The sequence below is a fragment of the Anoplopoma fimbria genome, chromosome 18 (genome assembly GCF_027596085.1).
Source record: "Anoplopoma fimbria isolate UVic2021 breed Golden Eagle Sablefish chromosome 18, Afim_UVic_2022, whole genome shotgun sequence".
Classification (NCBI taxonomy): Eukaryota; Metazoa; Chordata; class Actinopteri; order Perciformes; family Anoplopomatidae; genus Anoplopoma; species Anoplopoma fimbria.
In genome coordinates, this window is record NC_072466.1 from 15398909 (window position 1) to 15422452 (window position 23544).

General features: G+C 39.5%; 1 protein-coding gene across 2 annotated transcripts in view; it reads left to right on the forward strand.

The window, feature by feature from the left end:
• Positions 1-23544, forward strand: part of map3k5 (mitogen-activated protein kinase kinase kinase 5) — a 66633-nt gene that overhangs the window by 38165 nt on the left and 4924 nt on the right. The window contains exons 8-25 of one of the 2 annotated variants that reach the window (XM_054618467.1): positions 144-256; positions 1427-1586; positions 2367-2520; positions 2697-2804; positions 3832-3884; positions 5586-5681; positions 7420-7501; positions 9206-9339; positions 12098-12225; positions 12794-12930; positions 14323-14428; positions 16352-16509; positions 18646-18823; positions 19493-19510; positions 19896-20073; positions 20873-21041; positions 21163-21348; positions 22557-22662. In XM_054618467.1, the coding sequence (XP_054474442.1) occupies positions 144-256; positions 1427-1586; positions 2367-2520; positions 2697-2804; positions 3832-3884; positions 5586-5681; positions 7420-7501; positions 9206-9339; positions 12098-12225; positions 12794-12930; positions 14323-14428; positions 16352-16509; positions 18646-18823; positions 19493-19510; positions 19896-20073; positions 20873-21041; positions 21163-21348; positions 22557-22662 (2264 nt within the window). Of the gene's footprint in view, positions 1-143; positions 257-1426; positions 1587-2366; positions 2521-2696; positions 2805-3831; positions 3885-5585; positions 5682-7419; positions 7502-9205; positions 9340-12097; positions 12226-12793; positions 12931-14322; positions 14429-16351; positions 16510-18645; positions 18824-19492; positions 19511-19886; positions 20074-20872; positions 21042-21162; positions 21349-22556; positions 22663-23544 lie in introns of both variants that reach the window. The other variant, XM_054618468.1, reaches the window with a different exon arrangement.

A 23544-nucleotide genomic window follows, 5' to 3' on the forward strand; every position in this document is an offset into this window, starting at 1 on the left:
GTTGTAATTGTTTTTGTAACTCGGAAGTGTCTCAGGAAGCCAGAGAGCCCCATGAAGCCATTCGTTTTCTCGGATATGTGAGGGGATTGGAATGACGCATTTATAATTATTTAGTGAAGTAATTTGTTTTATTCTGCTTTCAGGTTTAAAAAGGGCTTTGAGTCAGAGCCAACACTACACTCTGGGATCAACTATGCTGTTCTACTCCTGGCAGCCGGACACCAGTTTGACACATCTTTTGAGCTTCGCAAAGTGGGTGAGTGGACCAAAAATAAGATATGTCTTTGCTCTGCAACAGCCCTTTATAATCAGTCAGATCTAGCCATGGCATTTATTTGAGAAAGGTAGAACATTTCTATTTTATGATTTGTGTCCGTATAAGGAAATCAGCAGGTTAAAGCTGCACTCATTAATATTCTTATACGGACAAAAAATATTTAATTACCACTCTACAGAGCGTTTTAATGTTTTTAAGCTCATAGTTTTCTTTTTAAGGATCGGGACGTCACTGTTATGGCTCAGTCTCTGCACTCTCATCAACCCTGCTGCTGCCTGTGTTAGCGGACCGATTGTTATTTACATATCTGGCGGAAACAAACATAAATTTGTAGTTGTGTTTCTCTCTGCCTGACAAATATCCAATATTCCCTCTCCTTTTGCTTTGTTTTGGTCTCCAACAACTCAGGAGCAAAATGTGTGGCTCTTATTAGCTACTTGCTCGACTATGTCTAGCAAGTCATAAACTGTGCTGTTAGTTGCAGGGAAAGGTAGCATAGCAGTGTGTTTTAGAGCTGAAAAGTCTGTCTGTTGCAGCTGAAAACGATGCTATGTGAGCCGTGAGAGCAAACAATGAACTGAAAGACTCTATAAAGCGGGGGAACCGGTAGAGTTTGATGATAATGCTCTCTGTGTGCATCACTACCAGCAACCTCTGTCACATTACACTTAGTCATTTGATCCAGTGTGTTATAAAAATATGTATTATTGCTGCTTTGATTAACAAAATCAGATTATATGTAAAGTGTCTTTCTTCCAGTTAAGCCCTTGCCCTTGATTCCAGGGCAGATCCTGGGGGTCTGCCCTGGAATCTGAGACTCAGAGGAGCTCAGGAATGTGGGAAACGGAGCAAGTAGTCCTGGGAATAAGCCTACAGCTCCCTAAATTAGCCCCACCCTGAGTCCCTCTGGACCCTGCTTTCCCCCTACACTTATCCCTTTCGACCCCCACCAGCCTCTCCAAATGGCTGGTTACTGCAGTATGAATTGTAGAAGCCAAAACCATTTTCACAATAATAAATAAATAAATACACACAATAAACAGGTTTTAAGCCCTTTCTTAAAGTCTCTCCTCTGCTGTCTTGTCCTTTCCAAGGGGAGTAATAAAAACGATCTCCCTATTGTATTAAACACTCTTCCCTGTTTCCCAGGAGTGAAGCTGAGCAGCCTGTTGGGAAAAAAAGGCAGCCTGGACAAGCTGCAGAGCTACTGGGACGTGGGCTTCTTCTTGGGCGCCAGCATCCTGGCCTGCGACAACACCAGGGTCATCCAGGCCTCGGAGAAACTCTTCAAACTCAAAGCCCCCATCTGGTGAGAACGTGGATAAGCCTCTCACAGATTAGCAATGCCGGGATAAAAACAAACACATTTTAGACATCCACATTCATCATCCACGGCGCTAGTGTCATCGTGATCTGAAGTGTAGCTCAGCTTTCCCTTGAAACTACAGTGCCATCTGTGGCCGTCGTGCAAGCATTTGGTGTGATTCGCACAGAGAGCAGAAAATATCAAGAGGAACATACTTTGCTCATTTGATCAGCACCATGGTCTTTACATGGATTGTGATGAATATGTCAGCCTGATGTTGTGACAATTTTTGAAGAATTAAGGATGTATTAGAATGCCAAGAATTTGCTCTCTGGAAAGAAATCCAATATTTTATGAGACTGTATCAGCTCTTCAACATGTGGTGGAGTACAGTAAACAGTCTGCAGCCCCTTTTTTGCAGGGTTTAGGAGCCTGCTGTTCTTTATTTGTGTTTGTGCTGTGAAAACTCTTTAAGTTTCCATTAATGTCACAAAGAAAAATGAGTCCCAGCATGGAAACACAATCACATGGAATTGTTTGTTTCTGTGATCCTACTTGATCTATGTTCATGGGTTTAAAAACAATATAATACATATGCAAATTATCTGCCAGTAAGTTATTTTTTTTGCAGATGTTTTCCTGATGAGAAATGGGATGTCGGTTAACTTTTGTATGACTGACATTTGGTTACATTTGGTTAAACAAAGATTTGTTTCCTGATTTGTTTTTTTCTTGACTCATTTAATGAATAGTTTTTCTTTTATTGTCTCTGGTTGGTTTCAGGTATCTGTGCTCACTGGTGGAGACCATCTTGATCTATCAGCAGTTTAAGAAGCCCGGCGTGGAGCAGCCGGCCCCCAAGCAGGAACTGGTGGACTTCTGGATGGACTTTCTGGTGGAGGCCACCAAGAAAGACGTCTCCTCTGTCCGATTTCCTGTAAGTGACGCCGGCTCAGATGGAGCTCTCACAAAGTGTGACTCAGATTTACTGGACAAAACTCAGGTTTAATTTGCATATTAAAGGAAACAAACCAAAAAACTGAATATGCATGCCCAGCAAACATGTATTGGTTAAATAAAAGGAATCATACAACATATGTATCTCTTTTCCAGGTGTTGATTTTAGAGCCCACTAAAGTGTACCAGCCTTCGTATTTGTCCATAAACAAAGACGTGGATGACAACACGGTGTCTATCTGGCACGTTGATCCTGATGACAAGGTGGGTGTCCATCATTTTCATCATCCAGCAACTCTGACAGTTAAGTTCAAGCATTTTTTATATCTTATTTCAGGCAAATATGCATGAAATAAGATATAAAGGCTATAAGTTAGCCCAGACTACTTTGAAAGTTGAATTATGATCATAACAGCCACAGAAAGTGCTTGTTTGTGATTGGCTGGCATACATTGCTTCACCACAAACATGTTCTGTATCATGCTGAAAGAAACCATAGAAATTCTGATGCATTATGTAAATTATATAACCAATTAATTGGTTTATCAAAGATACTCATCTCCTTTGCCAACAGATGGATGATGATGTCAGTTTTTCTGTTTTGTTATCACCGAGATAATGGCTTCTTGTTTCTTGTCAATAAGGTCTTTGCATCTGCTTATTGATTGATTTTCTCATATTGTAGTACATTATTGCTTACCTACACAGCAGCACATAAATAAAAGCGATTGTTCAACAGAAATTGATCCTATTCAACCTTCTACATCAACTACATTACATTACAGTCATTTAGCAGACGCTTTTATCCAAAGCGACTTACAATCAGTAGCATATTACATATCATTCACCCATTCACACACTGATAACAGGCTACCATGCAAGGTGCCACCATCAGACTCTAACTAACATTCATGCAACATCCAGTCCACACCGATGGCAAGCCTTCGGGAGCAACTTGGGGTTAAGTATCTTGCCCAAGGACACATCGACTGCTGAAGCCGGGTATTGAACCACTGACCTTCTGATTGGAGAACTACCTTGCTCTCCACTACGCTATAGCCGCCCCCCCGCCATAGCCTACACTGACTTCCTGTTTTCATTTTATGCTTGTGCTGTAGCCAATGTAATATAAAATACTAATATCTATTTTTATTGCTGTAAGGTCAATCAAAACATTTTCAATAATGATACTACGCTAATGCCACAATACATTTGTCACGATCAGTCAGTGTATTGATTGAATTTAACCTCTCCCAGAAGCTGATGTTATTTGTTTTGATCTCTCCTAAAGCACAAGGGGATTCATGAGTGGAACTTCAGCGCCACATCAGTACGAGGTGTCAGGTCAGTGTCTGCAGCCTTTAATGACACTCATATTACAGCTGAGTGATGTGACAATGACCTCACACCTGTATTCAGAGGGTGATTTGTTTATTTATCATCAGATGGTGGGTTGGGGGAAAAGTGTTTTGCTCCACTTCGTATCCAAAAGTTACCAGACAAATTTATTGAATCATTTCTGCTGTTGAGAGGGATGTCACGATTCATTTAAACCTATAATGTCATTATGTTTGTGTTATGTTTTTTCATCTCTCAAGTGTGTCAATATTAACATGTATCAGGTGGCAGCTGTGAGGCCGTACTTTGAGCTAAATGCCAACATGCCGATGTTAAGCACATAAAACGTTTACCATGTATACCATTTCAGTTTAGTGTGTTTGCATACTAATTGCTAATAAGTGCTAAACAGAAGGTACAGGAGAGGCTGATGATTATATCATTGGTTTTGCAAGTAGTTGATCGTAAAACAAAGTAACAATTTGACCTGATGGTGTCGCTAGATGAAAATAAAGGGATCACCAACGTTATTGCAATGAATCCTCTGGGAACCATGAATGTCTGTAAAAATTGGTCAAATGTTAAGTTAATACAACAAATACACAATCATCTTAGTTGTACGATCATACACTGTGCTAAAAGATCCTCTGAAATGCTACATACTGGCCCTTTACTGTGGAACTAATGTCTATAATGGTCATTTCTATGGGTGTTTGTGTATGCTAACACTGTATACATGTATTCTCTCTAAAAAATCTTGATCTCAATGAGACTACTTGTTTGAATATAGTACTAACTAACATTGTTCAAAGATATGAACATATATCTGTATCAGAAATGTGCCAAATTCCAATAAGCGTCAAATAGAATACCTAATGATGAATGCAAATTGTAACAAAAGAAAATATACAATAATATGAGTCAAAAGATTATCTGGATCTACTGCTAACTATAAATATGTAAAGGTCTAGGTCAGAGCCAAACATGTTGTATGTGCAGAGTTATCTAAGCGTGCAGAAAAGCATTGTAAAAATATTTTAATTAAATCCATACAATGTGCAGATTTGAGAGACTTTACCTCTCACAGCTCCGGACTGTATCAGAGTGCTCCATTAATAACACAGGCAGTCTACCACGGACAGTTTTCATGATGTCTCTCTCTGCGTCTCCTTCTCCACGGTCCTCAAAGGAATTCAGTGTCAGATCAGTGGAGGGATGTGCTCTCATGTTGCTAGGGAACGACTCATTCTCTGTGCCCACTCAGCCTGCAGACAGTCAGCAGGACACAATAGCTTTGCGAGCAACAATCCGACCACACATCCAATCTCTTCTTAGTCCGAACAGACAGCTTATACAAGTTTCCATTTAGCTTTTGAATTGAAGTTTTCCATCTTTTGTGCAGAAATTCTGCATTATTTGATTGGACAATTTGCAAAACAAGTTTTGTGTTTGTTCCAGATGAAACAAACTGTCATACTCATAATACTGCATATTTACCGTGTCTATCAGTGCGTTGTATTGTTATTACTTTCACGTTAATTACATTTTGAGTGGCCATTCACATGTAGTCACAAACCATCTTCTATTTCATGGCCAGACATTTGATGGCTGATGTCATAAGTCCAGTGAAAGGCTTCATTCATTCTCTGAGTCTCATCTGCTCTCATGGGATCATCGTCCAACTAACTGTGCCCCGACTCTCCTCAGCATCTCCAAGTTTGACGAGCGCAGTGCCTTCCTCTACGTGCTTCACAATGCAGAGGACTTCCAGATCTACTTCTGTACAGAGATGCACTGTAAAAGGTCTGTGTTTGTTTGACATCATTAAGCTCATAAAGGTTGTGTTTCAAACAGTCAGTAGGCTACCAGTCCTGTTAACACTATAAATCTTTCTTTTATGTGAAGAAATGTATTTAATAACCTTCCTCTTTTAATGTCCCCAATGTATTAATGTTGGCAAGGATGGATTTTAATGAACAGAAGAAGTCCTTCATGGCTATAGACATAAGAGTCTACAGCCATGATAGCAGCTCTTAACCTGAGCAAATTGGTGCTTTGAGCTAAACGCTAAAATATACTGTAAGTCAGATGTCACTGTAGCATTTTCTAGTAATTCAGTCTCAATTTAATGGCTTTATTAATGGTTAATGTTTAAAAATCTGTTATAAGACGAGAATAAGAACTTTTGGGTTGCCAGGTTGTGACGTTTGTCAACAAAGTATTAGGCATTCATTAAAGACACAATGAGTAGGAATTTCCTGAAAAAAATAAATAATTGATTTCTTAATATTCACATTTATATATTCATAGCACTGAAATATATTACTTTGAAAAAACATATTTTTGAATTTATGTGATCTATTTCCACTATATACATTTTTTGAGGGTTCACAATTTCAGATACATCAAGGTCAATGCGGATTTAAAAAACAACCTTCTCTAACAACCACTTTTACTCAAAAGAAACGCAATTGTAGTCCTTAAAACTCAGCCGTCATAGAATTAAAATCTGATTTTTGGGATATATCTTTGATCTTAAAGATTTATATTGGTCAAAGAAGACTCTAAACTCTTTCCCTCTGCAGTGAGTTAATCTCTTCTCTACTTGTACCCAACCCAACGGTAGTTCAGGCACTCTTGTCAGCTCTAAATTCGCACCTCTGCGTTGCCATAAGCACACCTTGTTTCATTTCGACACCACCGTGTGCCTCGCTAGCTGCTCGGTGAAGCACTGAGTGTTCAGACTTGTGACTCTCACATCAGAGGCTCCCGAGCACTTCCAGTTCCATTATGTGGAGTGTGAGAGTCAGTGAGTCATGCCGGCTGTTGTTGTGATGCTACACTCCTTTAATTCTGAGAAAAAGCAGTGGCGCTGGGAAGCAAGGGGGGAGGAAGGAGGAAGGGGGAAATAGGTGGTAAAGAAAGGAAGAGATCCTCTCAGATTGTGCATGTGTGCGTAGCATAAGCACACGTGTATCACAGGATGCCTGCAGGCCTGCCGTGTGTGACAGCATGAGGAGACAAACGTGCTAATTAACAGCTTGCTTTCAGTGAGTGGTAGAGGTCATTACATGTATGTTTCTGTGTGGGAGGTGTCTACGTAAACACACTGTAACCTCTTTTGGATAAGATCACCAGCAACAGTAAACACCGCCTCTCAATCACAATATGTACTGAGTGGAGGTCAGACAACATGTGACAATTCTACATTTAACAGAGAAATGTTGTCTCATATTTATGTTGTTATAGCTCCAGGAACCGGTGCATTAATTATATAATAATAATAATAATAATAATAGAGCAGGAGTGGTAGTAGTGGTGCAACGGATCATAAAAATCACGGATCGGATCATAGATCGGATCAGCACAAAAGAAAAAAGGGAGAAAATATAACTAAGAGATCCCTGATCAAATTTTTTGGCCACAAATACTAATTGCCGATCATTGATGATCCAGATACAGACCCCTTTGTTGTTTGATTATAGCAGTTGGTTGTTGTGTCTGATCTCTATTTTGGATTGACGAGGCTTTTCTTTGACAGATTCTGCGATCTGGTCAACAGCATAACGGAGGAGGCCTGGAAAGGTCCAGAGGAGGGAGACTGTGACAACGACGCCTTAGAGGTGAGGGGACTGAAGACCAGATTCACTTCCATGTTGGCTCAGATTGTTGTAGGCCCTATAAACTATAAATATAAATATGAAAGTATTTCTGTAGCTATAAAGTATCCCAAAAAAGTCTACATGGTTTAGTAACTGGTGCACCTGATCTAGAGCTATTAGTGTATCTTAACAGCAGCTTCCATTTTTTGAGTTCCTTTAAAGCCTTTAATGAAGAGGCAGTAACGCTTCAGCAAAAATTCATAACAATTGCCTAATTCTACAGTGATGCAACCTTTTCACTGCATGTCTGCCATGAAACCTTTTACCCGTTTGTTTCTGTACATTGTTTTGTTACATCCTGTTTGCCTGCTCTTTAAATGTCACTCACAGGAAATATGATCTGATTGTGGTTTTTCATCAAAAAGAATTGAAGTGCTGAGAGGAAAAAAATAAAAAATAATTGACCACAGAACCGTCTTTTGACAGCGAATTAGCTTTGGGCAAGTTCTGTTTTAGTGCTAGCTAACGGACTACTTTTCATGATTCCAACAAAAGTCAAAGAAATGCAGAATTTCAATAATGTATGTAACAATATTCTGTTTTATGGATGTGTGAACTCAGGATTTGAATCTAGCTTTTTTAATTCAGTTCATCATTGATTTGCATTATAATAACTGGATTGCAGCTGCAAACCCAGAGAACATGAACAGTAACCTGCTGGGATAAGGCCTGGATGTTGCATGTGTGCTTTGTATGCTTTGACAGTACTGAGCAGGCACCTGCCTCTGGAAAGGAAAAGCTAATTACCCCAAAACGCTGCCGCACCCTTTTTCGACTCCGTGACTCGGCACAGATCAAATGTCTAACAGGTTTTGCTCAGTAACTAGTTTCATATCTATGCTTTATGCAACATGAGCATCTCTCAGCTGAAATGTACTGTTGGTTTGTCTACAGCCTAAACATCCACTGCCTTTTTAACACAATCTTTCCTAAAAACCAAGGTCGAAGGATGTTTCCTGTAAATGATTCAGAGAGAAAAGTACATTAGTTTCTTTCTTACTGGGGTTTCATCAGGAATCTACGCAAAGTTTTAAAGTAAAAAAATGTGTTGAATTGGTTTGTTGGATTTGACTAAAGCCAAAAAAAAGCACAATGCAGTGACTGGATTCTGTAACAGGCGAACAATATCCTCCATAGTACGGTCAGGACATTCTGAAAAGTAAAAGTGGAAGGCGTAAAGCAGTTATCCGCTTATGTTGTGAATGTAGTGGTAATACACTTATTTTCCCAGATTAATAAATACAAAGTACTTTGTGGCCTTTATGTTGTGATGCACTGCTCTGTTCTGCTAACATTCAATATATAAGTTTTATGCCACAACTCATTGATTTGTCCCAATTGCGCTGCTCTCTCTCCTCTCATGCGCCTGCCATTTTTTCTTCAGCGCAATGCATGATGGTATGTATGTCGTTTATAGACCATCGATTTTACACTACTTTTCAAGACCAATTGTGGGATACTTTGAGTCCTCTATAGGATATGATAATCTCACTGTACATTTGGACAGCACTAAAAAATGATGAACTCACTATAAAGTCCACTATATAGTGAGGAGTGAGTGATTTAGGACACAGCTGATGAGGTAACTCTACTACAGGCACAGTGATAAGAAATTATCAGGTCTTTATAGTGACTGTTGCATGTTTGTCTTACTTGTCCCCACAGTACGACTACGAGTACGATGAGCACGGAGACAGGGTGGTTCTGGGAAAAGGTACATTTGGTGTTGTGTACGCAGGTCGAGACCTCAGCAACCAGGTTCGACTGGCCATCAAAGAAATACCAGAGAGAGACAGCAGGTGAGAGTCTGGCCAGGAATTTCAAGGTCTCCATGTTCTCTTTTATTTGTCACTCTGAAGGTTTCACACTGATTTAACCAAATAATAATAACTTTTGTTAGCTGAAATTCCAGTGACAAAATGTAATCTCTTTGTATAAAATGTATAGTCATGTGATTTTAGTTACAGACACAAGCACGTGCACACATTTTTTGACTCGTCAGTCTATTAGTAAGAATTCACTTTACAAGTAAATTTAGTATGGATATTCATGGTCCCATGAGGACAAATTGTAATCTTTACTGTCCCTGTAATCCTTCATCTAATGCTAGAAATAGGTCAAAATATTTGCTCAACCAGTGTTTTGGTCCATGACAAGTTGTCTCTTGTGTTTAACAAACATGTCCTTCCTCATAAGTTAGAATTCTTCAAATCCTGTATTTTTTACATCCCTGTTTGTTAGCACATTGCAGCTACAGATGGTTGAATGGTGTGAAACCAGTGGCAGAAATATTGATTGCGTCATCCACATGCTGGAGTCCAAACAACATGAGGAATCCCTCCTGCAAACATTGTTTCATGGTGCTACTATTCATCTAAACTACCCAGGCTACCTTAAGTTATCTGTTAATATCCGTGGTCCCCAGAGGATGGATCCTTATCATTTTGGTGAACCACATACAAAAATGCAATATTTAAACACAAACTGTTTCCTAATCTTATTAGCAGATTGACATGGAGTTCATGTTCTGAAGAGGATAAACTAGGGATGCTAATAAATAATTTTTGCCGACCAACCCTCGTTAAGCGAACATTAACCGTTAACAGACTTAAATGTACTTTTTTATAATGAACAAATGTTTGTTACCCAGTAGAGAAATTACCAACACAACAAATGTTCCTTTATTCATGTTTACAGAACATTTGTGAACTTCTTCTTATCTAGAAATTGCAATATGTCGACATGTGTGGGGCTATTCTGTTGACTGTAACCTGTGGAGGAGAATACCCGCTCAGATAGAACGCAGAGATAGAGCTAGAGTGGTGAGCCGGGGAAGTGCGTCTGATTACCTTTCAACCAGTCAAGGATTCGTATCCAGTGAGGGGGTTGTCCCTCAAGAGTCCACCTTATAGCCTATTTTTCTTTATTTATTTCATTTTTAAAATGTAGAATTTTAATAATATGTATTTTTTTAACTCTCTTTTAATTCTGTTTAACTGATTAATCGGTCAAAATTCTTATTGTCTGTTAGGGTGAAATGGTTATTTCATATCCCGGAGATAAACTCTTAGATCAGATCAGGAGCCACCCTCAGCACATACTTGCAAATCTAGTATTTGTTATCCTCTGCACAGATTAAATTACAGCATTAATGTAAACAGGTGTCTGAGCTGTTAAAGCCTCTCGTTCAGCTTTGCTGTTGAGCATCATTAAGAAAAGTGGCGCTTTTCTCCGACTGAGAGTGTGAAGCGCAGATCAGCAGTGTCCCTGGTGGTTTTTCCAGCTCTCAGTGTTCTGGTATCCACTTCAGTGATTGGTTAACAGGAAACTGTGGAGGCAGATTCCCAATGTCTCTGCTTAAAGCGCCTGTCTGCTCTTAGCTCTATACTCATCTCGAACCCTCACAGACCGGATGATTGCACTGCCACACTTTGTTCCACTAATCACCTCAGCAAGTCAGCAGGGCTGCTCTGCTGCAAAGAATGTGGAGGATTTCTGTAAATAATTCAGAAGGGATTGAAATCTCAAGACAGGCGGGGAGAGAGCGAGAGCGAGAGGGTGTGATTCATGCAGAGAGCAGAATGTGAAAAGAAATGGCTGGTAGGCATGTTTTCAGTGTACAGAGACTCCTTTTGTTCTGGTCACATATCAGGATCACAGTTTTTCTGGTTCATTCTTTTGGCTTTTGGCATCTGCGCTTTATCCATCATGTTTACCTGTCCCCTTAAGGAAAAGACACAGAGACAACAACATCTCTATAAGTCTTCTCTCTCTACTGGATAATGCACACTAAGACCTTCACTCAATTTATTGACAGGTTAATATAGTAAAATAAAATATTAATATAATAAAAACTTTGTCAATTAACAGAAAAATGTACTTGCAACAATTTTGATAATTTAATTATCATTTCACAAATGTTATAAGCACAAAAAACACCATAACCCTTTGGAACAAGTGATGAGCATTAGCCATTTAGCCATTTTTTAATGTTTTATAGACCAAATTACGAATCATTTCATTATTATTCAATATCTTTTTATTGATTGATAATGAAAATAATTGTTAGTTGCTAATAACCTTATATAGATTTTGTTTTCTGTGGGGTTTGGTTGTTTTAGACATTAAAGTTAAATACAATCATAGCTTTGTTGTAATGGTTTTGCAAGTGCTAATTTGTAATGTAAATAAAGTCATGTAGCTTCAATACTTTTCCCATTTTCATTTTGAGGGGTATAATTTAACTTCATTAACTTCACTATACAATAAAATGGGTAGTACAATTAATGAAGGAAATTAGATTTTTCAATACAACTTTAAGTAAAACTGTGATCGTCAACTAACACGCAACCTCCAAAATCCCACAAAAGTTAGATAAAGAAATGTTAAAATCTGTATCTGTAGGCACTAAAATATAAAAAAAAAAGAATAGTTGTAATTTTTGACTCTTTAGTAAACTCTCCTGTATTGAACCGTCTTTCATGTTGAATAAGCATGACATCCACTACTTTTTCGATACAAGCACATACAATGCTGAAACAATGTTTTTTAATACAGGTACTCTCAGCCGCTCCACGAGGAGATCGCTCTTCACAAGCACTTAAAGCACAAGAACATCGTCCAGTACCTCGGATCCATCAGCGAAAACGGCTTCATAAAGATCTTCATGGAGCAGGTGCCTGGAGGTGAGACCTGCTGTTTCTGTTTTGTTCTTATGAAGACAAAATGAAAGATGGAACAGCTTCAAGCAAGTGATACACACTATTTGAAATAACTAACTGAGAGCACAAAATGAGAGCACAAACTTAAATGAAAAGACTGAATGCTCATCAGGCAGCTAGTATCATGTTAAAGAAATTCTTAAAGTGGCTGTTATTGCTTATATTTGTTTTTCTTTCATTCTTTATCCTTAGCTAAATAAAGTTATAGTTTACAAAAAATATTCCATCTGCACTAAACTAAATTGTTTTGGAATAGATTTTCACAGTTCCAAAAAGGTCAAGCCATAAGCAGATAGTTACTTCAAACATCTTATGAAACTGATTTAATCCAAAAGAACAATATTTACACTCATCACTTAAATTGTTTCAGAAATAAATGCGTTGAAAATGGAGTTTGTACATGATTTAACAGAAGAATTGAGGTAGAAAAATACACAACGCTGTGAATTGCAGACGTATGAGAATTGTTCTGCTGATCACAGGTCGGAGTGTGTGTACTGATCATTGTTGTTCTTTGTCCCGTGGCGTCCAGGGAGTCTCTCCGCACTGCTGAGGTCCAAGTGGGGCCCTCTGAAAAACAACGAGTCCACCATCGGCTTCTACACGCGGCAGATCTTAGAGGGACTCAAGTACCTGCACGACAACCAGATAGCACACAGAGACATCAAGGTGACCAAACAGAAGAAGACGCTATTGTACAATTAATATAATGTTTTTATCATCTTTGTTGCATCTTTGGCTTCTTGCAGGCTTATTTCAACAAAGGAATCATTCAGAAAAGTAGGAAAACATAGTTTCGCTTAAGCCACATCCAGGCTGCATGTAGAGGCTTCTTTCAAGAACCAGTTAGTTAGTTAAGGGGAATATAGTGCACCACCGACAGAAACCTTAACTCTGTCAACAGGAAATTCAGAAGGGAAAGATGTAAGCGCTCTCCGTGGCCACACTGTTTGATTGACAGGTTTTTGGCACTGCAAAAACATCGGGGAATTTAGCAAAAACAAAAGTTTCTCATAGTTCTAAGAACCCAACTTTTTATTTTGTGGCACTGCAGAACTACGTATGATCTTAGTTCTTAGAGCTGTGTTTTTAAGGGACTTTTTTAGCTCCTGTTTCAGAGTACAGTAGATACTGTCCAAGCACAAGAGAAAGCATGAAGTGTACGGTGATAGGTCAAACACATGAGCCAATGCAGCACTGGCAACCACCATTTCTAAAAATAAGCCGTGTAAACACCAAACATCACAAAACACAAACAAAAGCTGGTAAGGGAAAGAATGGATGAAAACAGGGACAAAACAGGCTGACAGTGAAGTCCCCTGATCTGCATATGGAGATTTGTGCATACGGCCCCGCACCACTTGCGTCACTTCAGCAAATGCAAACTGAAAAATATAGTTCTAAGGGGAGCTCCCCAGTGGGCAGTTCCTCTGAGGAAATACCCAGAACAGTTTGGTCTAAAAACACATAATGACAGACTAGACGTTAGTTAGGCAAAGACATTTTTACATTTTCAGCATGTTTCATTAGAAGTTAACTGTCTGCTTTGATTTAAAATGTATACTTGTGTAATTCTTTACTGTTTGTTTGTGCTCTGAAAACCCATAACTCTCTGGGCACGGTAAATTTGATTTGGTGTGAATGCATTCCAGGAGCGTCCCAGCTGCTCACAGCATTTGAGAATCCTCTTTATACAACTGCAGCTACAACAGTTATCCTGTGTAAAATCCCCTCCCCGTCTTATCTCGGTTATGACAAACCAACACTGATAACACTTCCATCAAAGACTGTCATTAAGGTCAGCAGCCTCTTCCCCCATGTGTCCACCTGATTCAACAACACTGTCATATAAGCATCATTAGCAGCCCGTAAATGTTAATCACTTTGTTTTGGCTGGGAATGTCGCCCTCCTCCTCCCACACAGCCTGTTGGTTGTATCCTGCTTTTTGTCACTTTCAAGGATTTGCATGCGTCACCTCACGTAATCTCAGTAGCAATCATGGAATTTCAGGGAGGGGAATAGGTGTATCTGTTCTCACGGATGTCTTTTTCAATCCTTAGGGCGACAATGTTCTCATCAACACCTACAGCGGCGTTCTGAAGATATCAGATTTTGGCACATCCAAGAGGTTGGCTGGGATCAACCCCTGCACTGAGACTTTCACAGGTACACTCTGACCCATTTCTTCTTGTTCACACGAACCCTGCAGAATGCCTTAGATGCCTGTTCTAGAATAAATCCCCATTTTAATGAACCAACAAGGACTCATTAGTGGCCATGAATAAACCTAAACAGTGAGGTAACACCACACTAATAAGACTTAGTAATCCAGTCTCAGCTCTTTGGCCAGTAAGTGATATCACTGAGAATACCTGGCTGTTGTTATTCACTTTGGCACAAGCTTGCGGTCAGGTCGGGCAGGTTTGTGTGCATGTGTGATGTCGGCACCACGGCGGCCAATTGCGGCTCAGTTTGACCTCTTGGATAACATCATCTGGCAGCTGATTGGAACAGACAGGGACTTACCATGAATGGTGAAGCTCCTTCAGGAAACTGGGCTACTCCTTTTTATAACCCCAGCCAGCTATAAATGTGTCCCGGCCTGTTTTTAGCTCAGTACACATGCTTCTAAAAGCAGCAAACATCGCCCAGCCGGCTATTATTAGAACAAAGGAGTCCTTTCAGTCGGGACCTGAAATGGTTACTTTGGACTGAGCTGTGATTAACTGACGACACAGAGCGAGGCTCTCTGTTGTTGCTCATAGAACATAAGCCCTGTTTAAAGCTCATGTAATGTAATTGGTTATTTGCAAGAATTGTGTCATCACCTCAGGACAGGACAGAGGACATATAATTAGTTTTAATGCAAGCTATCTTTGGCACTTACATCAGGGTCTATCATTTGTTGTCAATGTCACCTTCACCACTTTTTTATATGAATAATTTTGATGCCTTGAAAATGTATTCAAGACACTATCTTGAGCAGTCATCTGCATTTACTATTTTATCTTTAATTTATACATGGATATGTTAAATGCAAAAAAAGAGCAACAGTGTCTGTGTTGATGCAGACAGTTTGACGCACTTTTGCTTCTGCTGTTGACACTTGTAGACTTGAATGCATGGAATTAACATTAGTTTGCCTTTCCTGCACGTTGCTGAAGGAGTCACAGATTTATTCATTTATTTACTTATTTATTAGTTTCATTGGTTGATTATTTGATAAAAAATAGAGTGTTGTGGCAGAGGTTGGCAGCAGTAAGGTCAGAATTAGATAATAAGAATCATAACAGATGATACTTAAACACAACTGTAGAGCAGTTGTTTGACATTTGACATTTTCACTTATTCTCTTTCTTGTTGAGATTTAAATTAGATGATAGTTCCTTCCTTAAGTTTGTCTGCTAAAAACAAAGCTGCAGCCAGTTGCTTTATTTGAGCATAAAGACTGGAAATGGGGGAAACAGCTAATCTGATTGATTGCAGTTTAATGGAATACTTTGACATTTTGGGAAATATGATTATTTGCTTTCTTGCCAAGAGTTAGATGAAAAGATCCATACCACTCTCTTTTCTGCTCAGTTAGTACCAACCAGGTGCCAGGAGTATATGAGCTTAGCTTAGAGAGTCTGGAAACAGCTAGTCTAGTCAACAAATTCCACCAACCAATAAAGCCTTTTAAAATCCGTACCAAGACTGAAGTGTAAAACCATCAATTCCCCGTTTTATAGGGGGTTATGAACTACTTCTTGGTCAATAGTAGTTGCCAGGAAACCAGTAGAGACTCCAGGAAGGTATGGGCTCAGCGACCAGAGCCTCAGCAAGAAAGTAAATACATGTTTTTCCGAAAAATGGCAAACTGTTAAGTGAAGGACAAGCTTAAAGCATGAGGGATCTGAAAGTGCCAACAATTTATTAATAAAACCAACACGTCCAGATCCAAATCCAGTTTATGCACCACATAATTATTAAATGTTTTTTTAGCCATCCCTGCTCAAACTCTAAAACCCCACTAAGCATATACACCATTGATGAAAATGATTAATAACATCCTAATATCTGTCTATGTATTTCTGTTTGTTTGTCCAGGCACACTGCAGTACATGGCTCCGGAAATCATTGACAAGGGTCCTCGAGGATATGGCAAGCCAGCAGACATCTGGTCTCTGGGCTGCACCATTATAGAGATGGCAACTGGGAAACCACCTTTCTATGAACTGGGAGAGCCGCAGGCTGCAATGTTCAAGGTGAGAGACGGTGCCGAAACAAACCCCATCATCCTGCCGGGTAATGTGTTTGATTTTAGCAAACGCGTTGAAGAAGGCAGGTGAACATCTGTTTTTATAGTGGCATCTTCCATAAGGTGCCCATGAAGAGCTGCAGCTCTGACTGACAATGAGGTCCAATTCTGTGTTTCAAAGCGGATAATTGCTCCCCTCATTTTTTAAGATCAAGTTAACTTAGAGCTTAATGTCCTAAGAATTCCTAAACATTCTACCCCCATTATTGCAATCATATCCATAACCATCTAGTAGCAGCCAACATAATTGTCAGAAAAAACATATATATAATTACATTAACATCCATTGACTAAATTTGCCTGCTGACTAGCCTGCAGACTTGCAGAGCAATAAACGGTTATTTTTGTAAAACAATCGTAATTCATGTCTCCTTTCGAACATTTTCCAGAGCAAGCAGCTGCATCTCCCTGTCTTAAACGGTGAACTGAATGATCAAGTATGGAGAAGGTCCTAACAGAAACAGTTTGATCAAATTAATTTTTAGTGATTTAAAGGGAGAAACCAAAATTAAAGAGGTTGCTTGTTAGCAAAAACGCTACCTTTTGACACTATGCCATCTTCATTAAAACGTGACGTACACCAACAGTACAACAGTAACTTTTAAGTATTTATTTGTATTGCCTTATCAAAGATACTATTTGTGATATTCCATGATAGCTTTTATCAGCCCTCAAACTGACGCATTGAAATAATGGAAACCTACTGTACATGCAAACTACCAGCATATTAACTGCTGTACAAATTCTTCTCTCTGCCAGCCTGGACCTTTAAAACCCAATGTGTTTAGTTTATTAGTAACCTAATGCTCACTAAGAAAAGTGACTTTCTCTCAGCAAAATTCCTTAGAAAAACGTCATCTAATGAAATAATCAGCAGGTCCGGGTTCTGCACTTCTCAGTTCCTCTTTTCATGGAAACAAACCCAGTGAGTCAGCCGTTTTTGCACCTGCATTGTGTTGCCACCTGCGTGCGGTTACGTGATCCAGCTCAGTAGAAACTCCAAATACTGACTATGTGCGGACATTTGTTTGAACACAAACAAACGTGTAGCTCATTGGGAGCAACAATCGCAGACTCCCGCATGTTTTGGTTTTTCCAGTTTCTGTGTGCACTTGTCTTTGTTTGAAACCATTTCCTTGCTCAATTTACAGTGTGTATTTGCTCTGGATGGAAATCTAAAGCGCTCCAGACTAATGAAATATTGTTCACAGCCATGTGGAGCTCATTAAGGACAGTAAAGATGTTTAAGGGTTGTCTGGAAAGCATTATAGCACTCCTGTCAAAGCTGTGAATCATGGAATTTTCCATAAGATGTGATTTAATTAAGGGGCTGTAAAGTCAAACAAAGGAGGCTTCTGTTACTCTGCTGAATAGACCTTATAGTACAACAACACAACATTAAAGCAGAAGCTGAGATCTCATCACATTTTCTGGACAGGGATCAGAGAAATCCTGCAACTGCAAGTACAATCACATCATCTTTATCTATAAAAAGAATGTATGTTGTGTGTGCACTTTACATGGTGTGTGTAGAGTTTTCCCAAATGATAAACCAGTCCTTATATACTCTTCACTCATCCTTGTGGAATGTCTCAAGGGAGGGGCATCTCCCTGCTAGTCTTAAGTCAACATTCCTCAACAGCAACAACAGGAATTTCAAGGGTTCTTGTTGTCCTTGCGTCTTGAACTTTGAGCGTTATTGCCCTGAAGCACAGTCTCATAGTTCACTGGGTAAACACTCGCTGCACGTTTTAAGTTAAGTCTCCTCAAATCGAATAATTTACCCCGAGGGCAGAACATCTTGGAAAGCAGTCAGTTTTTCTTAATTATTTTGAACTTAATAATAATCAATCCTTTATTAGTCCTACAGTGCATTGAGTTTTAACATTTTAACCCATCCCGGAGGAGCAGTGGGCTAAGAAGCAGCCCAGGGATCAACTTCGGGAGGCCTTGACATGTTGACTGTAGAGGCCGGGGTTCGAACCACCAACCTTGTGGTTGCAGGATGAGCGCTCTACCTCGTGAGCCACAGCCGAACTTCCCTATATCTGTCTGAACTGAACACGTGTCCTTTTGTCGGCAGGTGGGCATGTTTAAGATCCATCCAGAGATCCCAGATTCCATGTCGCTGGAGGCCAAAGCCTTCATCCTGCGCTGCTTTGAGCCGGACCCGGACCGCCGGGCCACCGCCCTCGACCTGCTCACCGACGAGTTCCTCACCGTCACCAGCCGCAAGAAGAAGAGCAAGAGCAGCTTCACAGGTGGGCTCAGTTCCATTTAGCTCCACATAAGTTGATCAAAACAGAAATAAACTGCAATTCAACATCTCTCAGTATCAGTGGAACAATAAAAGTTTGAACAAACCAAATACAAACAACACCTTGTACCTTTTGATACAGTCAGGCAAGATGTTTCCGCTGGCTCCAGTCTTTATGCTAAGCTAAGCTAACCATGTACTGGCTCCAGCTTTATATTTTACAAAAATACATGAGGCTGGCTTTGATTTTTGTTAACCTTTAACATACTTGGCTAATTGAAGAGTAAACACTTAAAATCGTCAAATAAAAGCAAAGAAAAAGAGAGAAGCTTCCTTTGATAAGGAACTGACCGCTTTTTATGGGAAAGCATACTGCATCAAAAGATTGAGAAATTTGGGATCTTTTTTAGAATATTAATCATCAGCTGTGAGTCTCCTGCTACACCTGCTCATTATAAAGCCTGAACACACTCCTGATCTTAATTGTGTGGATTTCAAAATTCTCGTTGTTTGAGTTTTCGCCATGATGCTATCATGTGCCATGGCACCAGAACAAAAAAGATTAAAAACTCTCTGTATACTTGGAAATGTTATTCTGCCAGTCTTACATGGAAATGTTTTGTTCTCTGTTAACTGCTGACACATATTTTATGTTGTTTCTCTCCCACCATAGCTCTGTCACCCGGGACTGGTGAGTTACTTTACTCTCTACACTTCTTCTTTCAGACATATTTACCACTAGGGGGACTATTTTATGATCTGGACATCAGTTATATCGACTTATCTGCCTGCTTTAATAAAGAGTATCTAGGCTACAGTTCTCTTGCGGCCACCTGCCTGGCACGACTCTGCCCTTTTCCAAGAACTCAAAATAGACATTGCACAACATGACTTCTTTCCCAATGCTTGAATGTCTTTATAACCACTGTCTCATAAATTATACACACTGGCTGGTCATTTGGTGCCAGGTATATCAGATCAGATATTATGTTATTTTTCTTTCTCTCTTTCTTGAAAAGGAAGCTAATTTTCCATCAGCACTTTTACTAATTTCTCCTTTGTGAATGCTGGCTCAGAGTACCTCCGCAGTATTTCACTGCCGGTGCCGGTGGTGGTGGAGGACACCAGCAGCAGCAGTGAGTACGGCTCCGTCTCCCCTGACAACGACCTCAACACCAACCCCTTCATCTTCAAGCCCAGCGTGAAGTGCTACAGCGAGAGGGATGTCAAGGGGCCCAGGTCCCTCTTCCTCAGGTAGGATGAGTGTTTTGTCAAAGTAAATGGGGTCATGATTGTCTTTTATAAGTAATGTGTCATTTTGGCTTCACCACAGACTGTCAAAATGTTTTTCTTATAGATTGTAGCATTGATAAATGCCAAGCTGATTGCCTATATATATATGAAGCCCCTAGCGGAATTGATTCTAATGCCAACACTGTTTTAGCGCTCCACGATGTTATAGAAGTAATCTTGTTCAAATCTAATTTGGGGCAATTGTGGGTATGAAAATATTTAAGTTTAAACATATAAAATAATATTATAATGTAAAGGTTGTAAAGTTTGGTATCAGCTGTCACAACAACAACATTGGATGAACCTTGATGATTTGTATCAAAGGATAAGAAGACCATAATGGTCAAATTTGAACATGATCAATTATCTTTATGCAATAAATCTCTTTTTTATTCCTGAAAGGGATATTGGTTGCTCAGCCCTGAAACAGAAACAAAAGCACATAAACACATGATAGAAATGGGTAAAAACCGAGTACAAATTTGAAACACACTCACAGACGGCACAGCCAAATATCTTTTTCTTTGCATTTATCGATAATTAGCAGAAGAAAATATCAAAGAAACAATGATTTGCATAAGATGGATTGCCCCCTATCTGTTAGAATGTATGAAGCTTCTTGCATTTTTCCTGCATCCTTATTAAGGCAAAGGCTGAATTTTACATTTATTTGTATATGTTGTATGATTTATACATGCACAAATTTAGTTATATTTCACAGAAAGCCTAAATCATTTCCTTTCTTCTCTTTTTATCTCAGCATTCCAGTGGAGAACTTCGAGGACCACAGCGCGCCTCCATCTCCAGATGAGAAGGATTCAGGCTTCTTTATGCTTCGGAAGGACAGCGAGAGACGAGCCACACTGCACCAAATCCTGACGGAGGATCGGGAAAAGGTTGTGGCCAACCTGATGGAGGCCCTCACACAGGTTGGTAATGGAAGGCACCATCAGTCAGCAGACAGATTAATCAAGAAATGGATACTATCTCCTGCACACTTCACACGTTCCTTTAATAGCTTCTAACCCCATCTTTCATTTTTCCCTGCAGGGCTCTGAGGTACTGAAGCTGAAGCCTCAGCACATCTCCACCCTCGTGGTCAGCCTGGCCGACTTTGTTCGCATGGCGGATAGGAAAATCATCGCCAACACGTTGTCTCAACTCAAGCTGGAGCTGGACTTTGAAAGCACCGCCATCAGTCAGTTGCAGGTCATGCTGTTTGGCTTCCAGGATGCTGTAAGTATCATCCAGATAAATGATTGTATAGAAAGTCAAGAAGGGATTCATCGCACTAAATCTCCGCTACCATTCATCTTGCATCTCATATGAATCAAACCCAAAAAATCCAACATCTCTGTGCTGACAAACCAAATCAAGTTTCAAATTACAGCAGTTAAACCCAACTGAGGTTTTATCTGTTGCTAAAATTCTCCTCACACGCTGCTCACTTCTCCTGCACCTGTAACACGTGATTTCCTGTCTATTATCCATCGCCCTTTTTGTAGGGCAGAGCTGCTCCCATCCTTTTCATAAACCATGTGCCCTGAACACTTCAGCATAATTGTTGTAATTTTACATGAGCTGCAGAAAGCAGCTGGCTGCCATGTTGCTGCTCGCCCTGCACAGAGATCAGACAGATAACTGTGAAATACTTGTAACCTTTTAGTGAGGCAGTAAAAGTGGGATCTGTCAGGAGTAATTGCACATTGTGTAAATAGGACTTATCTGCTTCTCCCCTTTTAGAAATGCAGTTATGCAGATGAAATGACACAAGAGCAAGTAGTTGTTTTCATATTTGTAAGGGGTGTGTTGCGTAATCCTGCAGGAAGATGAAGCTCTGATGCCTCCTGTTGGTTATCAGTGCAAATAATTTAAAGTAGAGCAGTCATGCAGCTGGAAGGATTCATAATTTGGTTGGTAGTGCATTTATTCAAAAGTACAATAATTAGGACTGAACTATCTTAACATATCAGCAAACATTATATGGTTCTTTAAAGGACCTTTTGGAAAAGATTTGGTTAATGTAGGAGAAGATGCTGAAGTAAAGTAAGAGCAGTAAATGTAAATAAAATAGCAGTAATTAAGTCCCTGTGAAACAGAAGTCAGAGTGTCTTTAGCTTCTGTACTGCGATGTATTTCACAGTGAAACAGAATATTTTAGCGGTCTACAGTTACAAGAGAGATTAAAAAAAATGTTAAAAGCCCCTGAGTGCAGGATGAGTCATCAAGTATTAGACACTGTATTAAACAGGGATTTAATGGGGACTTGGATGTAGAAATAATTTGATACAGATTTTTTTGACACATTTTTGGCATATAACAAAAGATAAAAGAACAATCGACACAGGGACTCATGATTAAAACTGGGTAAATGTAAATATACCAACAATATGAAATGTGTTCAGTCTAAAAAGTATTTTAACTATGAAACTTTTTGTCTTAAGGTAAACAAAGTGCTAAGAAACCACAACATCAAGCCTCACTGGATGTTCGCTCTGGACAACATCATTCGCAAAGCTGTGCAGACCGCCATCACCATCCTCGTACCAGGTAACATCATCAGTGTCCCGAGCAGAACACCTCTAAATAAGTTATCACTGGTCCGTCTGGAGCTGTGGAGGGAGTTCTCCCTGAATGCTACAGTAATCACAGATCTCTGTTGAACGCCAGACATTTGGGAGGCCAGGGATGTTCTGTGATGACAACTGAAACACTGACGTCATCCACATGAGCACAATGGAGTAGTATCCAGTTTTGAGAAGCCCCCTCAACATAGGAGCATTACTGTAGCTCAAAAGTAGGAAAAGTAGAACTAGAAGCGGCTATAAAGCTCAATTGACGTGGAGCTCAGTCTGGAAGTTTGTGTTTTTTTTGCAGGAGCATACACAATCAGATGTGATCATGTCAGACTCATGTTTTGGGGGAGAAGAATTGACATTGTTTGAGCTTGTTCGTTTCATTGTATGTGGCTGTATTGTAACTAAACAAAAGGCCAACGAAGCCCTGAACGACTCACAGCAATGATTTTGACTTTGTGAAGTCATATTTTTTGTAAATTAAATCAACATGGGTTTATTAAAGGCCTGCACCGATACTAGTTTATTTCTGATTAAAAGCTGAAATATATTTGAATTACTTTATTGTGTTTTTGTACTCTATGATAACATTATCATAGCAAACAAATGAAAGTATTCAGTGTTGGTGCAGAAGGAAAAAACTAACTAACAGCATTTAGATTACAGATCAAAACTGTTCACTGACGCCCATGATGATATGCATTACTTTGAATAAGGCTGCAACTAATAATCATTGATTACTTTACATTTTTTCTCTGATTAATCCATTCCTATTTAAGTCTGTAAAATATTATAAAATATTCATCACAAATTGCTTGTTTTGTTTGAGCAACAGTCCAAAACCACAGAAAATGTA